This window comes from Eubalaena glacialis, chromosome 1 (genome assembly GCF_028564815.1).
Source record: "Eubalaena glacialis isolate mEubGla1 chromosome 1, mEubGla1.1.hap2.+ XY, whole genome shotgun sequence".
Lineage (NCBI taxonomy): Eukaryota > Metazoa > Chordata > Mammalia > Artiodactyla > Balaenidae > Eubalaena > Eubalaena glacialis.
In genome coordinates, this window is record NC_083716.1 from 79070953 (window position 1) to 79086399 (window position 15447).

At 40.9% G+C, this 15447-nt stretch overlaps 1 protein-coding gene across 10 annotated transcripts in view; it reads left to right on the top strand.

Annotated features, from left to right (window-relative positions):
• Nucleotides 1-15447, top strand: part of ANK3 (ankyrin 3) — a 685538-nt gene that overhangs the window by 570881 nt on the left and 99210 nt on the right. For 5 of the 10 annotated variants that reach the window (XM_061181623.1, XM_061181653.1, XM_061181663.1 and 2 more), the window contains 3 exons: nucleotides 1549-1602; nucleotides 8959-9082; nucleotides 14212-14314. In XM_061181623.1, coding sequence (XP_061037606.1) covers nucleotides 1549-1602; nucleotides 8959-9082; nucleotides 14212-14314 — 281 coding nt within the window. Of the gene's footprint in view, nucleotides 1-1548; nucleotides 1603-6785; nucleotides 7486-8958; nucleotides 9083-14211; nucleotides 14315-15447 lie in introns of those variants that run through there. The other 5 variants (XM_061181614.1, XM_061181637.1, XM_061181671.1 and 2 more) reach the window with 3 other exon arrangements.

Consider the following 15447-nt stretch of genomic DNA (forward strand, 5'->3'; position numbering starts at 1 on the left):
TTCCTGCTCTAGGATTAGAATTAGGCCAGGACAGCACCAGAGGAAGAGAGAGAGCTTTGAGAGTTTCAGTCTTCAGTTCAAACAAAAACGAAAACAATGTGGGTCGACAAAGTCATTGCATTGTCACCCACTAATGGGTTTATGTTTCTTGTCACTCGGATGGCAATTGTTAGTCTATAATCCAATTTCAAGGTCCCTAAACGTCTAACCCAACCAGCCCATTTCCTACAAGTCAGTTGCCTGTAACTTTAGTAAAGCTGGCTGCTCGCTGGTCTCCAGCATTCCCGTTCTGTCCCTCCGGGCTGCATCCTGTGGCCTGGGATGGCCAACTTCCCGTTTCCACCCCTCTCTCCCTGCCTGTACTCACACACTCTCCATTCAGCATCTGCCAGATCTACAGTCCCACGTGCTGCCCTCTTCCTTGCTGCTCTTGTAATACTTTGTAACTTCTCACACACACCTTCTGTCCTGGTGGCAAGGTGGGGAAGCGCCTGGTCTCTGCAGCCCCACTGCGTGGGTTCTAATCCAGGCTCCTCCGCTAACGAGATGTGTTGAGTTTTGAAAAATAACTCTGAAATCTGTTTCTTCATCTGTAAACTGGAAATAACAGTACCGGCTTCACAGGGTTGCAGACTAAGTGAGACGTGCATGTAAAGTGCTCAGTTAGCAAGCACAGCGTGTAGCACGTACAAAGCATGATCTCAGTAGGAACCAGCAGGAGTCGGAGTGCAGTATTTGTATCATGGTTTGTGTCCTGGTGTCAGCTTCTTTACTAGAGGCTAAATGCCTCAAAGGCAGCAGTTGGCTTTGCTCCTAACATAGGTCCCAGCCCAGCGCTCCACTGTCTAACCACTCAAAGTGGTTAGACAGTGGAGCAAGTCACCTGGGGGCTTGTTATCCATGCAGAATCTCAGGGCTACCCTAGACCTAAGGAATCAGCATCTGCATTTTCACAAGGTCCCCAGCTGATAAAATATATCCCTTGAAATTTGAGGAACACTGCACTCATTCCTTGAATTCACTTGCTGAGCTGATATTTTAATTATGCTCATAATAGCCACTAGGAAAACAGACACTGAATTCTATAGAATCAGTGCTGCCATCAGATCACTGTCATTTGTAAGGATCCTTTAGACCAGTGGTTCTCAAAGTGTGGTCCCTGGACCAGCAGCGTCGGATTCACTTGGGAACTTGTCAGAAATGCGAGTTTTCAGGTGATTCTAATGCATCCTCCAGGTTGAGAACCACGGCTTTAGAACCCTGGGAAGCTACCAGAAGTGCTGCATTAATATTGTGCACTGCCTTCTTCCTGCCTTGTTTCGTTTCATTTCTTCTCTTCCATGTCTTAAAGAGGCAAGTAAGGTCAAATATTGTACGTATCGTTTCCTCTTTGCCGGATACTTGCTGGTGCACATACACATCTTAATGTCTACCTGGCAGACTGACATTTGTCAAAATACCTTTTAGGGTGTATGGAACACACAGATGACTTATCTGCAGTCCCTGTATTTTGTTTTGTTTTGTTAATTTTATTCATTTTTTGAATAGGTGATAGACGCACATGGTATAAAATTCCCAAGGTACAAGAGTTTATGGTGAAAAGTAAGTCTCCCTCCTTCTTGCTCCAGTAATAGAGTTCCTTTCTCCAACCTTTCTCCAAAGGTCAGCAATCACTGACCTTTCATCTCACACATTTATTGAGCACCTAATATGTGCCAGGCATTGTTCTGGGCACTGGATATGGAACGAAAAGACAAAAACCCCTGCCTTCATGGAGCTGATATTTTGGTTACTGATTTCTTGTTGTATTTGTTCAATAGCATAGAGTTTGGCAGTAGTTAAAAGTAGGGCTCTGTAGTCAAACCAACTAATTTTGAATCCAATTTTCCCCATGTTCTAAGTAATCTTAGCTATTTATTCTACCACTGTGAACTGGGTTTTCTTTATCTTGAAATGGAGATAACAGTTCTATTCTATAAGGTTGTTGTGAGAATTACATGAGATAATACTTATAAAGCCCCAACAGTGCCTAGAACATAGTAAATGCTCAATAAATATAGGTGTTGATTATAATGATGTGATCTCATTCTACTATTCTATAACGTAGACTAGACATGGCTAAAGGATTTATTTTCCCAATAGCTTACATTTCCTCTCTTTGCTATGTGATGATCAAAAAAAACACTTTTTTCAGAACAAGCACAGTAAATTTGTCTTCTCAATTCTGATCATTAATTGCTTCTCAGTAAGACTATTTACTGAGTTCTATGAAGTAATCAACTCCTAATCAATCACTAGAGCATAGAGACTGTGTTCCTCTTTATTCTTTTTAATCTAGCTTTTTTTAAAATCCCATGTAATTTGGAGATTTTCTACTATCATTTCATTCGGAGGTGTTTTGTACCATTATTTTCAGCTTCATAATGTTACAAAGTACATTCCTTGGGGATATTCTGCATTTCACATCAGAGGGATTAAACACTTCTGAGCAAAGTTTCTGACAATATAATTTGATATAGTTACCTTAAGGAATATTCTTTGTGATTCTAGTCTCCAGCCCGATGGGAAAGCAACTTTCAACCACTGGAAAAGCAACAGAAGTATTCCTCGGTAGTGGTCTTAAGATGGAAAAGAATAGAAGAAAATTACATGCAAAAAAAAAAAAAAAAAGAAAGAAAAAGAAGAAAAGAACTCCTAGGGCATGAAAACGATTAAATAATAAGCCAAGAACTGTTTCATTTATTCACCATGAAAAATCATTAGCGGGCATAATGAAGGATTGCAAGGAAGTTGGGTTAGGTATATTCCCCCATGTACTGATTCTGGACCAGTGAGTTGAATTCTGAAAGGGAATGAGGCACAGCTACGTGACCAACCACAGTCCTGATAACCATTTAATATATTCTCTTTCTCTCCTTTGTCCCTGATTCTATTTGGTATTATTTCCTGGTGGACAGAGTGCATGAATCTTTGGAGGGTTGACTGTAGTCCAGGAAACCTGTTCTCTGAACCTAATCATCCTAGGACTGGGAGGCGGGGGTAGCTGCAAAATTGACGTGAAATGCCTCTGGACAGCTTTTATTATTTGGGGAATGGTGAGATCAAGGTAGATTTGGGGTGTTTGGGCTTTTCTTTAAACATTTTCCAGCCTCTGGTATTTTATTGTCAGAAATGGATTAGCAGTAAGAACATCAGTGCTCATAATTTTGAAAGGCGTAAAGTCCCTTCCATATAGGTGAGGCCTCCTCTGGTGGCGCTTACCCGTGTGCTTCTCCCAGACTTTGTCTACACTAATCGTAGAATGCACTGCAGAGCTCACTCTAATTGATTAGGGGTGCATTAGGCACCCTGTCTGTGACCGCTTTGCCTTACCTTTGGACCTCGTCATTTTTCATTCCCCTCTGTTCCCACTACTTATTACCTCTGAGCTCAGTGGTTTAATTTATTATCATCATCTCCCGTGGTTGTGTGAGTTGACAGGGCTCAGCTGGGTTCTAGACAGCCTTCAGGAGTTTGCAGTCAGATGGTAGCTAAGGTGGGAGTCACATGGCTAGACGTTCAATGTGACATCATCGTTCGAGGGTCTGTCACCTCGGCCGGGATGGCTGGAACAGCTGAGAGCTGACTGGCATCTCTCTCCACATGGCTACCTTGACTTTCTTTACACCTTTACATGAGGTGGCCTCATGGTAGTCAAATTTCTTGCCTTGGGATTGACTTTCCCTGTGGAACAAGTACTCCAAAGAGACTCAGGCAGAAACTGCAAGGTATCCTTGAACTCAAAGTCCAAAGTCATGTAAAATCACTTCCCCTGCATTTTAGTGCTCAAAGATTGAGCCAGCTGAGATTTAAACAAGGGCAGCGCACAGGCATGGATACAGGGAGAGTTGGTTCATTGGATGGGGTAGAGAGGGCATTTTTAAACACTAGCTACCGCACCTTCTTTGCCAGAAAATAGTCAGATTTATCTTCAACACAACGGTTATGCCACTGCACCAAACGCTTCTAGGAAACACAAACCCACACGAGTATTTAGTAAGGGAAAATTTGTGGGTTCTGGTAATACATATATTTTAACTAAATATATCTGATATTGTATGAGTGTTGTTCATTCATAGAAATGTTACTTTTGTTATATTACAAATATAATCATTTGTACCTGTTGGTCAGAAGCTGTTACTAATCAAAATATTTTGGGATCATAGAATGGATTAGAGGCAGTTAACAAGATACTCAATATAGTTCATCTCATTCCTTTCTAATCTTTGGTATATTAGTGTGTCGTACTATACAATAATTATAGAATATTTTGTTGATTGAAAGGAGAGTTAGTTGTATTAATATTGTTCCTCCATTCATTCAATCAACAGGTATTTGTTGAGTATCTATGGTGAACCTGGCCCATGTTAGGCCATGCAAAGCAGGGAGGCTTGGTGCTATGGTTGGATTTTGCCCCGAGCAGTATTAATAGTAGCATTTTAAATGCTAACTGTATGAGTTCATGCATTCAGGTGTTTGACCACTAAAGAAAGCTGTGTTACTGAATAATACTAACAGTTAGTGCTGACTAAACCCTTTCTTTGTGCATTATTTCATTTAATCCCCCCAAGAGGTCTTAGGATAGAGGCAGAGTTGTTATCCCAGTTTGGTAGAGGTTGAAACTATGACTCAGAGTAAACAGTATCCCAGAGTTCACCTAATCAATAAGTGATGAAGCTTGAAGTTGAATCCAGGCACCACCCACTATGCAAAATTGCATTAAAATAAGACCATTGCCTTTACCTCTAAATTCCGTGCCTTGTAAGAAATGTTTTCATCATTCTAAAATGGTAAATGCATAATTACTTAATTACTATTACTTAATAGTCATAAGACTACTTTAATCTTTGGCCAAATGTATTGACAGCTCCCATCCCCATCCCAGCTCTGGGCTTCTTTTGGTTTCATAGAGACCATTTCTGAAGTCTAAGAAGGATATGTAGAAAAAGAATAGAAACTTAATTTTATTGAAATTTTACTGTATACCAGTCATCAAGCTTGGCATGCCAAATGAATACGAAGTTGCTGTGGCATGTAGATGGGAAAAAAAGCAAAACCACCAAGCTCTTTAATAAAAGCAATCATGAATTCCAAAAATATTGATGGGGCACTTACAATATGGCAGGTCCAAGAAAATCTGGGTTCTTGTTTTGGGGTTCTCATCTCACTCTTCCATGGGAGGGGCCAAGCAGGTGTTTTTCCTGCCAATACACTCTGATAAGGGAAGCCCACATGAGGGACACCGAACTTATGATGGTGAGTGGAGGATGGGAGGAGTTCTAGAAAGAGTCCAAGATTGGAGAAACTACTCAGGAGAAGAAGAGGGGTAAAGATTCCATCAAGGGAGTACACCCTATGTAGTGGTTCAAAGTCTAAAGAGTTTCAGGAATTTTAGGGACTGAAAGAATTATATGTAACAGAAGGGCAGGATGGGTGTGTAGGAGTGGCCGGAGAGAAGCTGGCCAAGAAGTCATGAGGAAGGAACCTTTCTTTGCAGGTCTTTTTAGGAAGCTTGAATGAGTGAGCACCATTGAATCAGGCTTTGCTAAGTAGTTTGGATTTTTTTTTTTTTTTTTTGGCCGTACCATGTGGCATGCGGGATCTTAGTTCCCCAACCAGGGATCAAACCTGTGCCCCCTGCAGTGGAAGCATGGAGTCTTAACCACTGGACGCCAGGGAAGGCCCAGTAGTTTGGATTTTAAGTGCGCTTGTGGAAAACAGATTAACGTTCAGACATTTTCTCCGTGTTACCCATGACTTCCCCTTCCATTCTTTACGGAGTTGGAAATGATTCTTTTTATTATGTTTATATTATTATTGGGGGGAATATTTTTCCATATGTACCAGGCATTATAAATGGCTTCCCTTCTCTTTCTGGGTATTTTCAGTGTTGATTATAGCCGGGCAGATCAAATTAAAGCACCAGGTGTCGTATCGTCTGAATATTAGATGAGTCATTATTTATGCATTGATCCAGGAACCACAAATCTGTACCCCACCTCCTCAGTTCTACAGATTCACATTTCTGTATATTTAGGTAACAGTCGAAGAGATAGATGCAATATATGCAAAAGTGCTGCAGACCACTTCCTTCAAGATAATGTCAAAACCCTTGACCCTTTCTAGCCTGACGCTCCAGCTCTTCTGAGAAAAAGCAATTGAAATTGCCTCTCCCGTGTACCCAGATGGAGGATGCAGAAGTCCGGCTAGCTTTTTCCCTCCACTGCCAACAAAAACAGGGTGGAACAGCTGGGAAGGGAGGCCAGGAGCCCCAGAGAGAGGGAAGCGGTGGAACAGCGCAGTGACAGAAGCGCCTCCTTGGCTGCCTGCAGCCCCTCGCAGCCAAGACCTCCCCAGCCAGCCCCGGCTCCTCCGCCTCTGCCCGTCTCCAGGGACCCCTCCAGGAGGGAGGACCAGTTAGTGGCTTTGATCGTATCAAAGAGTTGAAAGAGCTTGTGCTGAAGTTAAAACAGAATATGCACTCCATTTTCCCGGCTTGTCTCACTTCTCCTTTCCTGCAGCTCTGGATCAAAAGCAGTGGTGATATGCTTGCTCTCCAGTGCTTCTCGGAGAGTTCTGAGGATCACGGCCCCTTCCCTCTGCCCCACAGTTTCCCAACCTCAACCCGAGGGCAGGTCCGCCCTCCCTCCCTCCCTCCCTCCCTCCCTCCCTCCCTCCCTCCCTCTCTTTTTTTTCCCCTCCTTCCACCTGACAGGGACCATAAATAACCCAGGCTCCTGGTGTTCCCAGCTGAGAACAAAGTTAAAGTTTGCCTGGAGCTCTCTGCCACTCCCTGCCTGGGCCACTTCTTTGTTTTCTTCTCCTGTTTTTCCTCTCTACCTGGGTTGGCCGTTTGTTCCTTCAGGTTGGAGAAGAGTCGCCTCCTAACTAAATGCAGCGGCTCACTCGCAGGCTCTCCCTACATTTCAGGCTGCCTCGGCTACCCGGTTAGGCACCGGGCGTCGGTATCAAATTACCGAAAGTCTACACTGGAGCAGTCCTCATATTTACATACAAATAACTCAGGGGCTTGCATTTATGTCACCATTCGGTCCTGCTAGAGGCTTGCCAGAGGAGTTTTTAATCCAATCAGAAGGAGTTTTAAAAGGATGTCTGCGGAGTGATCAAAAAGGATCTTGATCTCAATGAAACGTAGCCAGATTTGGGGTTTTGGTTTTTTGTTTTTTGTTTTTTTTTCATCTGAAATATTGAAAATCTTTGAACACTGATAGACAGGAAAAGATGTGTAATTCTTCAGCTGCTGGCGAGGAGACGAAGATGCTGAGAGGAACTTGGAGGAGGTGGTGAAGACAGTGGATCCAACCCAGGGATTGGTTTGTTTGGGCTGATTTGGAGGTAGAGTCTAAATCACTGCTTCAGGGATTCCTGGAAACATCAGGAAAACATTTGATCAGCCCAGCCTGGTGGAAATGGCTTTGCCACAGAGTAAGATCTTTCTTTAAGTCGTATTTGTTTTGTGCTGTTTTTGTTTTCTATGTAGTGAATGTGCAAATAGCCCAGCTGTAAATAGTTACTTAAAATAATCTCTTGGTACCGGGTAGCCGGGTAGCTATGGAAAGTTGATCTGTTTGGTTTTTACACTTGCAAAAACGGTAGTTGATATTGGATTTTTAGACTTGATTGGTAGCTTAAAAGCTGAGCTCTTGTGGTTTCCCAAGTTTAAATGAATGGCAGTTATAAACAGTGCTGAATGAAGGACTGGAAAATAGAGCTGGAGTGGGTGAAATCGCTTACCTTTGAGAAAACATAGCATGTACTCCTTTGAAATCCTGCTTGGCCAGCCAAGCTTGTATCCAGCAGAACAAGAGTCATAAAAAGGAGATAGGGTTTGCCTGTTTGTGAAAGGAACTTTTCCACAGCCCGTGCTGCATTTTGAGAAGGATGGGAAATGTCCCAGAGGGCAAAAGGCATCTGGAAAACCTGCCCTGTCACCCCTGGAATGTGGTTTATTCCCGTGTGAGGTCATGTTATACGTGCGTAGCTAGTAAAAGTATTTTATGCAATTAACTCTTGTATAGATGGTTCAAGAGCAATTTATATCATCCTTCTTTACAACTGCTGAAGCCCCCATTTGATCTCTATTGAAGGTAGAGCTGCTTTCCAAGCAGGGTTCAAGCCCTGGGGCAGCTGGACTGAGTTGTTAATTTGATAGATTTCGAAACAGTTCAAAATGGATGTGTTTCAAGGTTCCCCAGTTGAGCAGTTGTAGTTCAGATTAAATAACTTGCTAGTTTTTTACATAAACCCCAAATTGAAATCCTGGGTGTGAGAAGAACATTTAAAATAAAGTCCGTTCCCTTCCCACATATAATTTGCAGAACAGTAATGAAGAGGTGCCTCTTATTTTGCAATCCAGGTCCATTCAGACAAGCTGCCCTCATCGTGGTTGGGCCAGGAAAACTCTAACTGACAGAAGAGATCAACCTTTCTAGTCAGCTGGGGCTTGAGGCAGGGAGGAAGGAGATACGGAAACGGTTTAAAATTGGTACCTAATGCCAGGAGCTCTTTCTGCTGCTTAAATTCACTGTTTTTTTTTAAACATCTTTATTGGAGTGTAATTGCTTTACAATGGTGTGTTAGTTTCTGCTTTATAACAAAGTGAATCAGCTATACATATACATATATCCCCATATCTCCTCCCTCTTGTGTCTCCCTCCCACCCTCCCTATCCCACGCCTCTAGGTGGTCACAATAAATTCACTATTGAAATGATGAACTAACCTCTACCTATACTTTTTCCTTCTAATGGCAGTTTCAAATATTATCCGGGGGGGATGAGGGGAAATGAACATGAGAAAAATGGGTGATGGGCCAATGACCGGAGGAGCAGTTTTCTCCCCAACAGACACATTTTCAAAAGGGAAGCTTCTGATTTGGGCTTGCTTTGTGCATCCACAGGTGAAGATGCAATGACAGGCGACACGGACAAGTATCTTGGGCCACAAGACCTTAAGGAATTGGGCGATGATTCTCTGCCCGCAGAGGGCTACATGGGCTTTAGTCTGGGGGCCCGTTCTGCCAGGTATTTTATCGTTGCTCTTTTCTCACAGTTAATTTAAAACAACCATGATGTGTCATAAACCGAAATCATTTTCATTTTTCACATTATCCCCAAGTTTGCTCTTTGGATAAGGATGTGAATTTGGTGAAATGTACACATGCTCTGCTGTCTTCTTTTGTGGTTTTCAGTCCTTAATTTTATGCAATTGAATGTGTTAATCGTTTGTTCTTTTTTTCCCCACATGGCAGTAGTGCTTCAAGCATAATAGCAAAAGAGCTCACTGGCAAAATGGGGAGAACCAATCTAGGTCACATGTTTTAAAATTAAGTTTTGTTCCATAGTGAAAGAAAGATCCTCTTTTCCAATAAGTAAGAAATATCGTGTTGATTGTTCACTATTCTCTCTTCGTGACTGAAAGAACAATTTATGATTGAGACTTAAAAGAGAGCATTCTTGGGAAAAAATTATGTACTGTTTATTGGAATTGTCTATCAACTAAGTATCTCTTTGAAAAGTATGCCATTAGTTTGTTTAGAAGGGACATGTTAAGAGTGAAACAGTGCTTTAGCCAAAAGTCACAGGTAGAATGGTAGCAAATTCAGCTCTGAAAACTGAAGCTACAGCTTTTGTATGTGGAAAACCTTGGCTCCAGCCTGACACTGGTTGAAAGAAACAGAACCTTGTCCAGAATTTGGGGACTTCTTTTCCCTGGTTGGATTAACAGCAAGTTTGCTGACAGTCAAGTTATTTTAAGCTAATAATTAAACCTTCTAAGCTAGCGCCCTGGGGACATTTTCCTATAGTTTAAGGATCTGTTGTTAAAAGTTTAATTGTCTAATAGTAAGTGGCACTTCCCTCAAAGTAAACCTGGGAGTTTATTCTCAGTGTCCGTTGATGTGGCCGGTTTAGACACTGAATTGATTTTTCTTTGAGTTAATCTTTTTTTGTTTCATAGAATTTGGAGCCTCATGTAACTTATTAGAATTTTGGCTTTACATATATATTTATAAAAGGCCTTAAAATCTTATTGTAGCAGGTGTCATTAATAAGAAGGGAAAGATAAGTTTTTAAAAACATGTCATTTCAGGTAATCACAGATAACAAGTTACAACTGAAAATATTGCAGAATCTTAAGGGACCTCAAGGGAAAAGTCTATTTAGAGATTTAAGAGCTTTTGTAATCCAATAACTAGCTGATTCTCTTCCTCAGATAATATATAAAAGCTACATTTCATGACTCAATCATTTGTATATAGGGAATTGTAGCAGCTGACCTCCAGTGAGAGTTGAAACCAGTATATCGTCTCATAAATTTTTCACAAGACATTTCTGAGGCTTTCATACTTCTAGTTTGGATTGCACCATTATTATTTGTTGCTATTATATGTAACTCATTTTTTTACATTGGCAACTGATGTTATGCTCAGAGGCAAATTTAAAAAATCTATAAAGCCGATATGTTTTTTAAAGTACTGTTAAACTATTACCAAGTATAATATTCTGAGTGTAACATTTAATAAGGAATACATTAAATGTGTAACTCATTCAACCATAACATTTTTTTTCTTTTTTCCCTGTCTGATTTTTTTGCTTTCTACTTCTTCTGTTTTTTCTAAAAATACTTAAAAATAGTCCCAAGATCAGGTAAGAAGATACGGCACCTTGACAGTGTTTCTCTGCCCTTCCTTGACTCATTTTCTCATCTTTATTTTCTTCAGCATTGTGCTGTGCTGTGCTGTGCTGCCATGTGCTTTTTCTTTTTTATTTCTCTGCTCAGCTTTAGAAAATCAGTTTTGTGATTTGAGAAAATAAGCAAGTAACTAAACGTATGACAAGTAATGTTACTTATGCAAAGTTGACTGAGTACGTGAGGAATTTATTTCCCTTAACAAAGTTGTATAGTGCATGAAATAACTGGAGAAATTGCAGTGGGTTTGAAGGAAAAGTCTTGATTGGAAGGGCTGTTTGTTTGCTGGGTGCTGTTCTGAGTTGTGCTAGGTACTTTAGTACAACTTCAGAAATCTGAGGCATGTGTTTTTCTAACATTTCCTCTGTTTAACACTTAGGGTATACTGATGGCTGCAAATAATATCGTTGACCTCAGTGAAAAACAATTTAATGCCTTCCAGACCCCCATGCAAATAATCTCTCATTTTAGTAGCGAAAGTATCAGTACTTCAATATATTAAAGATTCAGAGTGAAGCTTGATGCCTTTAATCGGCTCCATCTACCTAATGTAAATTGGTCAGGAGTAGGAATTATGTCAAATGACATTATGTAAAATGAGGACATCTTTAGACTTTTCCATTGGTAGCTCCCAATTCTAGGCTCTGTTCTTTCGTTGGCACTCCTACGTAAGTTAAAAGAAAGAAAGGATGTTTTAAAAAAAACAACACATCTTAGATATGTTTAAAAAGTAAAGTTAAAATGAATGTGTCATCATTAAAAAAAAACTTGTGTTTGTTCACATGTACCATAAAACTGTTCTCACGTACCACCAATATTACCATATGCCATGGGAACCAAAATTTAAAGAGATGAATATCTGATGCAGAGTGTGGAACTTCCTGTGCCTCTCAAATCACATCACTGGGGCAAAACGGAGTCTTGCTATAAGTACGTAGAAGTTGCACTATCTAATGGTCTAGCTGCCAGGCCCATAGGATTATTTAAATTAAAATGAATTAAAATTAAATAAAATTAAATGCAGTTCTTCCGTCACACTAGCCGCACTTCAGGTGCTCAGTGTATTGGACAGTGCAGGTTGAGAACGTGTCCATCATTCTGCTGGAAAAGAAAGTTCTGTTGGATAGTGTTGAGTTAGAAAGTAGAAAGAGAATTCCTGCTTTTAGGAAGCTTATATTGCATCTGAGAGAAGGGATGGGGCTGGAAACAGGAGTAACAAAAGTCTGCAACAAAAACAGGAAAAAAAAGTGATGGGTCATATATGATTGGGCACTGGAGGGCCAACGGTGCAAGAGGTCAGAGTCACATGGCTTACTGGGTAAGCTCTTTGCAGGGATAATGCTCTTTTTTTTTTTTTTTTTTTGCTTCTATATCCATTTTCTGATATTGTGTCCCTCTCATAATAGTCACTTAGTATTTGCTGAATACACCAAATAATGACTCTGTAGAATGATGGTTATTTTGGAGAAAGTAAGGCTCTCATCCTAGAAGCATGTACCTAGCTATTTGTGTAGATACTTAGAATTATGCCTGTCATTTGGGGGCCTCTGTATCTTGATATAAAAATCCCCACTTTTGGATACTCTTTGGTATATCTAAAATATATCCATATATGCCTTTAATATAGGCAGTGGGGGAAGAAATCATTTTGTGCAAGCACAGAATCATTCCTTAGTTACCTCTCCTTTGCTCTTTCCCCTGTCAAGCACAGACAAAGCCACGGCCAGGCCGAAGTCTGCCAGATTCTGCTGGTAAAGATTCGAGCAGCCACATTTAAATTCAGACAGTTTATTACTTCCTAGGCGGGGCTAACTTCCCGTGGCCCTTGTCCTCCACACCAGAAAGGAGGATACCAAAACCAAAGGGGCTGTATGTCTACCACGCTAGCTGTGGGCTGCCCCATTGCTAAGGAGCCAATTCCAGAACGCTCTCTTCCAAGGAGGGCAGGGCAGGAAGCCTCAGACCTCTTTCAGAATGGGAGGCAATGAAAAGCTACCTCACGACAGCCTACCTGGTAGGGAGGCAAATAGAAGATGGCCTCGGAGCAGCTTCTCACAAGCCTCCATCCTCTTTGTTCCTGAAGGATCACGAGGGTTCCGCCAAGGCTCAGATGAGCTGCCATTCCAGCCTGCCTGGAGATATGCAGGGTTACCTGGGTCCCTGACTCTATTGGTCTCTTTTTTTTTTAATTGAGATATAATTGACATATAACATTATGTTAGTTTCAGCTATATAACATAATGATTCAATATACGTATATATTGCAAAACTATCATCACAATAAGTCCAGTTAACATTCATCACCATGCATAATTACACATTTTTTTTTTTATTATGATGAGAACTTTTAAGATTTACTCTCAGGAATTCCCTGGCGGTCCAGTGGTTGAGACTCCGCACTTCCACTGCAGGGGGCACGGGTTCGATCCCTGGTCGGGGAACTAAGATCCCACATGCTGCGTGGCAAGGCCAAAAAAAAAAAATCTCTCTTAGCAACTTTCAAACATACAAAACAGTATTATAAACGATGGTCAGCATGCTGTACATTAAATCCTCAGGACTTATAACTGGAAGTCATATAAAATAAAATGTGATTTGAGAAAATGAAAATAAGCAAGTAACTAAATGTGAAGTATTCACATTTTATAACTGAAAGTTTATACGTTTTGACCACCATCACCCATTTTGCCCATCCCCCAAGCCCTCTTGGTATTTAGTTTAGAGGTCAAGGTGGTGAGTGGCACTTCAGGACGTCAGGAGTCCTGCATTCTGGGAAGTTCAAAGGCTGTGTAGAGGATTTGAGAGGGGCTAGAAAGGAGAAGAGAAGAAGCAAAGAAAAAAAGCGTACAGTAAGGAAAGACAAGATAACCATACGTGGAATTTGAATTTTTCCAGGCCAGAAAGATGGCAAAGAAGATAATGTAAGGTGTATTCATAACCCTCCTTCCTTCTTCATGTTTTCCATGAGAAGCAACTATAAACCAGAGCTCTCGATAGGTTAAATCCACATCTAGTTCCCAAAGCCTTATTAACGGATACATTTACAGCACCGTAATTCCATTCAGTAGTGCGAGATAGACAAATAGGGACCAGAAAGGGAGGAGACTCTAAAAGAAGGTCTTAACCGAGAAAAATCTCTCTAGTTATCAAATTATCTGCAGTCATCTGGAGTCATGTTGGTTTGACTGTCATAGTGAAATATCCAAGTTTTCACACATTTCACCTCCTCAAAGATGGAACACCAACTCGCCTAATTTTAAACAAAACCTGATCATGAGGTTGTCTAAGCTTAAGAAATTTCCTAAAGTATAAGGGATTTTATTTTTGATGATGTCTTTTCAAGAACGACTTTTCTTGATGTTTTTGGCCATCTTGCCTGTTCTTAAAGTTGCATGCATTAACGTTCTTTTATCCATCTCATCGTCACCTCCCACTCTTGAATGGTTAACTGTAACAACAACAGCCTCCGCTCCTTCAGTTCGGATAGGTCTTACACCTTGAACAGAAGCTCCTTCGCACGGGACAGCATGACGATCGAAGAACTCCTGGTGCCATCCAAAGAGCAGGTATGCGTTCTCTGTCAAATCTTCTTCCGTCGTTAAACTTTCATTTGTACGATGGAATCACGTTCTTTGTCGCATGACAAAAACTCTGTTTCTGCATGTTTGGTTTTGCATTTGTAAGTCTTCCTGTACTGCCAGTTAAAGAAAAAATCAATTGTACCATAAATCGAAATATCCCTCTCTTCTGCCTATCAATCTCATCCCACAAAGAGGAACTTAGAAAAGTTCTAGGAAAGGCATGGATACCTTTCTCATTTCTTGGCCAAATCTTACAGTTTTTAAAAAAGAGAGTTAAGGGAAGTCCCTGGCGGTCCAGTGGTTAGGACTCCGCACTCTCACTGCTGAGGGCCCAGGTTCAATCCCTGGCCAGGGAACTAAGATCCCACAAGCCGTGCAGCGAGGCCAAAAATAAATAAATAAAATAAATAAATGCATAAATAAGTAAATAAAAGAGAGGTAATAATAATTGGTAGCTAAAGTTGCTGACATTATCCAAATGAAGGTTAGGTTTTGCTCAACAAACTATGTATGCATGTTGGAATTTGCTGAAATTGTTTTTAGCAATTTAAAGATTAGATTGGTCATGTTTTTGATCCCTTAGCTTCAAAGCTGCCTGGGATGGGCCTTCTCAAGGCGTGCCAGTATTTTGCTTTCTACTAGAACCTCTGCTAGGTTCATTTGGTGTTTATGCAATTTCTTCTTTCCGTTAACTGTGGTTGAATAGATACTGGTTTATTACAGGAAGTCCCAGTAACAGAGTCCTGCTGCGTAGGGGCTCAGGATGGGTCATTATTCTAGATACACACAACACCTGATGTTAAATGTGCACAGTCAGGAGCTGGTGATGGATGAAACTGGACCATAAAACTAATTTTGAAGGTGGCCTGTAATATTTAAGCAATGTAAATGGTGAAATTATGCTGGACTTATTGATTCACTACATAATGAAGGTAAATTGGGGCAGATGAATAAGTGACGGACACTTATCATCACCAAGTTAGAGGTTAAGCTGCGGGTCGTCACACCTTGAGGGTTCCCATCTGTCTGGAGATGCCGACTTCCAGACACACAGATGTACGTTGTACTTCACAAGGACCTACAATACATATTTTAATGCTTTATACTCTCTGGAACAT